This window comes from Salvelinus alpinus, chromosome 2 (genome assembly GCF_045679555.1).
Source record: "Salvelinus alpinus chromosome 2, SLU_Salpinus.1, whole genome shotgun sequence".
Classification (NCBI taxonomy): domain Eukaryota; kingdom Metazoa; phylum Chordata; class Actinopteri; order Salmoniformes; family Salmonidae; genus Salvelinus; species Salvelinus alpinus.
In genome coordinates, this window is record NC_092087.1 from 121,736,365 (window position 1) to 121,741,439 (window position 5,075).

At 40.6% G+C, this 5,075-nt stretch overlaps 1 protein-coding gene across 1 annotated transcript; it reads left to right on the forward strand.

Annotated features, from left to right (window-relative positions):
- Positions 1-3,086: 3,086 nt before the first annotated feature.
- LOC139568534 (C-X-C motif chemokine 11-like) lies at positions 3,087-4,866 on the forward strand. The gene is made up of 4 exons (XM_071390431.1): positions 3,087-3,408; positions 3,739-3,856; positions 4,017-4,100; positions 4,436-4,866. The coding sequence occupies exons 1-4, from the start codon at positions 3,336-3,338 to the stop codon at positions 4,488-4,490; spliced, it is 330 nt and encodes a 109-aa protein (XP_071246532.1). The 5' UTR covers positions 3,087-3,335; the 3' UTR covers positions 4,491-4,866.
- The last annotated feature ends 209 nt before the right edge of the window (positions 4,867-5,075 follow it).

The following is a 5,075-nucleotide window of genomic DNA, read 5'->3' on the forward strand; positions in this document are numbered from 1 at the left end:
TAAGCCTGAAAAATGTAAAAAGTGATACATCGTCAAAACTCCATAGAATCGCACATTGGCACCTACATCACAAAGTCACCCAAAATGGATAAATCTGCTGTTAAGTAACAGTGACCAACTCACCTGAGGAGGATTTGAGCAATATACAGTAAAACAACATTGAGATACTGTGAGTCCACACTAAAAGTATGCTATTCACCACCTTCTGAGACAGTTTGTACAGTTTCTACTGAAAGTGCTACTGAAGGCAGACCGTTGCCTGAGTCAAGGCTTGTGGGAAGAGCAGTAGCATGGCCTTCCATTGCAGTGTGACCGCAGCTCTCTGCATATTTCGGCTCACCCATCATCACCGGGTCTACTCAGCTCAATATGGGGCGGGTGGAGTAATTCAACACTACTAAAGAAAGGTTAGTGTTGAGAGCTGTGTGTGTTTGTGTGTAGGGGCCTCTTTGGAGGTTAAAAGGAATGCAGTGAACCAATTAAACTCCATTTGCTTCAACATTAAAGGCAGAGACTGGTGTCAACGATGATTTCAGCGATGGTTTCTTCTTTCATCTGGCCGCTGATTAACTTAGATATTGTGGCTGGACTCTATAGCAGCAAAGGAAGCTAAAATGATTAGAATAATAATTCATGATATGATGAATGATGTCACCCTGACTCCATCTTCACATGTCATGTTTTCATGCTTTGTCTTCTCTAGAGACACCATTCAAAGTGCGGTTTGGTAGACCCAAACTTTTCACCTAAAAGGTACGTTTTCCTTCATATGTCATTTGTTTGTGACATACATGCATGACCATGAGCTGTGAAATGACCCAATTCAGATGTACAGTAACTTACATGTCACGAGTTATGAGTCACAGTTACAGTAAAGACACATGGTCCGTCAATATTAGAGGAAAAGATACATATATGGTGGATGGGGCCGCAACGTTCTCTCTCTCTCTCTCTCTCTCTCTCTCTCTCTCTCTCTCTCTCTCTCTCTCTCTCTCTCTCTCTCTCTCTCTCTCTCTCTCTCTCTCTCTCTCTCTCTCTCTCACATATGTTTACATTGCCAAAGCAAGTGAAGTAGATATTAAACAAATTAACAATCAGAAATGAACGCTAAACATTACACTCACAAACGCTTCAAAGGTATAGAGACAATTCATATGTCATGTTATGGCTATCTACAGTGTTGTAACGATGTGCAAATGGTTAAAGTACAAAAGGGAAAATAAACAAATATGGGTTGTATTTACAATGTTGTCTGTTCTTCACTGGTTGCCCTTTTCTTGTGGCTACAGATCACAAAACTTGCTGCTGTGATTGCACTCTGTGGTATTTATTTATTTATTTATTATTTCACCTTTATTTAACCAGGTAGGCTAGTTGAGAACAAGTTCTCATTTGCAACTGCGACCTGGCCAAGATAAAGCAAAGCAGTTCGACACATACAACAACACAGAGTTACACATGGAATAAACAAACATACAATCAATAATACAGTAGAAAAATCTATAAACAGCATGTGCAAATGAGGTAGGATAAGAGAGGTAAGGCAATAAATAGGCCATGGTGGCGAAGTAATTACAATATAGCAATTAAACACTGGAATGGTAGGGTGTGCAGAAGATGAATGTGCAAGTAGAGATACCGGGGTGCAAAGGAGCAAGATAAATAAATAAATACAGTATGGGGATGAGGTAGATTGGATGGGCTATTTACAGATGAGGTATGTACAGGTGCAGTGATCTGTGAGCTGCTCTGACAGCTTGCGCTTAAAGCTAGTGAGGGAGGTAAGAGTCTCCAGCTTCAGATAATTTTGCAGTTCGTTCCAGTCATTGGCAGCTGAGAACTGGAAGGAGAGGCGGCCAAAGGAAGAATTGGCTTTGGGGGTGACCAGTGAGATATACCTGCTGGAGCGCGTGCTACGGGTGGGTGCTGCTATGGTGACCAGTGAGCTGAGATAAGGAGGGGCTTTACCTAGCAGAGACTTGTAGATGACCTGGAGCCAGTGGGTTTGGCGACGAGTATGAAGCGAGGGCCAGCCAACGAGAGCGTACAGGTCGCAGTGGTGGGTAGTATATGGGGCTTTGGTGACAAAACGGATGGTACTGTGATAGACTGCATCCAATTTGTTGAGTAGAGTGTTGGAGGCTGTTGTTGTCATGTTGTGTTGCTACCATGCTATGTTGTCATGTGTTGCTGCCTTGCTATGCTGTTGTCTTAGGTCTCTCTTTATGTAGTGTTGTGTTGTCTCTCTTGTCGTGATGTGTGTTTTGTCCTATATTTATATTTATATTTTATTAATTTATTTTTTATCCCAGCCCCCGTTCCCGCAGGAGGCCTTTTGCCTTTTGGTAGGCCGTCATTGTAAATAGGAATTTGTTTTTAACTGACTTGCCTAGTTAAATAAAGGTTAAATAAAAAAATACAAAATAAAAGAAAGACATGGGGACAGAAGCCCGAAAACTAATCTCTGACAAGACACAACACACATGACTGAAAACACCAGAAACATCCTGGGTTTAATCATTCACTTCTGGTTAAACAAGGTGTCGGGCAACAGATTTAGGTTGGGGATTCACAGAATAGAGATGACTGGTCATCGTGTCATCATGATGTTGCTGTTGCTACTTGCCCCAGACAGCATTTCTGACCTGGGCATGCTGGTGGAGAAGAAGAAGGAGAAGAACCATCAACATTCTATGCAGTTTATACACTTTTTCTTTCACTTTTCCTATTAGCTTTTGTTATTTCTATTCAAGAAAGTTTGGGGTGAGTTTTGTCTTCCGAAGTACCACCTCTTGTTTGACCCCCAGATCTGTGATGTCATAAAGAGCAGTTTTCAGAAGGAGGAAGTCATTGGAAGGAGACTTCGGATCTGTCCAACTAATGAATCTGAGACAGCCTAATTTACATTATTGAAAATAACAGGTTTGCAGACAGCTCTGCCTGCAAATAGGCCACTTCGACATGAACCTCAGTGACTTGCAACACTGACTCACCCTGGCTTTCACTTTCCCCCAGTCACATGTCTTAGGAAGTTAGGAGTGAAGACTCTCGTGGCCGCATATTTATCTGCAGACTCCCATATCCCCTCCGCCCCTTCCACCCTGCTCTGTAGTCCAACATTCCTTCATTTCTACCCTAGTGAGCTGGGAAATTCCGGGGAAGAGGTCTGCTGTTTCTTGAACGTTTGCTGGGAAAGAACATGGGATTTGGGCAAACCCTCTGTAGTTTATAAAAAGGACAATGGATCCCACTAGTTCTTCACTTTTCACTTTCACTTCACGGCCGCTTGACTCCTCACCTCCCCATCTTCTCACCTCTCGCTACTTACATTCACGATGGCCTTCGCACCAAAAGCCTGCAGTCTTTTCCTGGTGGTTTTGCTGGGAGTTTGTATACAGCTCAACGGAGGTAAGATTTCAAAGTAATTTATAGCAATGTCAGCTACGATATATGGAATGTACGGTGCAGTGTGCATGCTTTACTAGTTACCCGACCGACTAGGTATTTTGCAGTGACTAGGCTACTGTGCATATAGTGGCTGTCATATAGCATAAAATTAGTGTAGAATACTATAGAAATTGCAGTTATGTACAGTTTCTTCATAGAACAAGCAATGTGCAAAAATGCGTTCATGTGAATTCTTATCCAAAATCCAATTTGAAAACAGATTTTTCATAAAACTACTTTTCCATTAAAATGTTTGACCATGTTAATTGATGTTTATAACTCTCATTACAGCTCAGTACATTCCAGGTGCCAGATGCAAATGCCCAGGAACCATTATGCACATCCAGGAAATCATTGATGACTTTGAAATCATTGAAAAGACCCATTACTGCGACACTACTGAAATCATGTAAATACTGCATTAATTTAAGCAGAAAGTGGTTTCTCTCTCTTTCTTTGTTTGTTTGTTTCTGACATTAACTTATGACATGACAATCACCTCTATCAGCCTTATATCAGTTATTTGACACAAGCATTAATTGTGTGTATGTGTGGTTTGTTATTTTCAGTGTTACACTGGCGGAAGATGGAGCCAGAAGGTGCCTGAACCCTGTTGGAAGAAAGGCCATGTTTTTCATCAACTGCTGGAACAAGTAAGATAGATCACATCATCAGACCCATCATCACCATACCTTGGCAGAACTATACTGCAGTTATTACAATGTAATAACTGATTGATCAACATTTATCACAATCTAATGACATATAGATTTAATGGTAAAAAAGCAAAGTTACTGTAATTATAAAAGTTACTGTAATTATAAAAGTTACTGTAATTATAGTTTAATCACACCATTAAGTAGCAGATATGAGGCTAAAGCATGCCAAAGCACATACTTTAGAAACATCCTACAGCGCTTGACTTAATATAATCCATGTAACATTAGTCCTTTCTGAGAATAACACTCTTCTCCCTCCTTCCAAATAGAATAAACAAGGACGACAATAAAAAGAAGAGGTGTCTTAAGAGAAAAGCAGAGTGAACGTAACGGAGGAGGGGAGAAGGGGCATGGAAAACCCAAAGGCTGGATTTTCCCAGAAGTCATGTGACCAAGAAGAATGTTGGGGGCTGACACTGCACTTGAGAGAGAGGGAGCGGGAGTGAGAGAGAGAGTGAGAGAGAAAGAGTGAGAGAGTGAGAGTGAGAGAGTGAGAGAGAGAGTGAGAGAGTGAGAGAGTGAGAGAGTGAGAGTGAGAGAGAGAGAGAGAGAACTACAAGTATACAACACTAATTGTGAGACATTTAAAGATATCATATGTAAAACTCTTTATTTATTTTTCTATTTGTTATTCAAATAAGTGTATATTAATGAACAGATAAATGTGATTGAAATTGAAATAAAAAGTTTTTTGACACAACTTGAAGATTCAACGTTCTCTTAAATCATAACACTCCATTTGTTATGAATGCTTATACCAAGTCTTATGATGCAATATGGGGTGACACAAGCATTATTACTGTCACAATTAATGCATAGGGCCTAATACACATTGTCTATAGAGAGTGCTATGGGAACAGTTCCTTTAACATTTGACAGAGTATGAAACACTGTGGAGAGAGAGAGGGT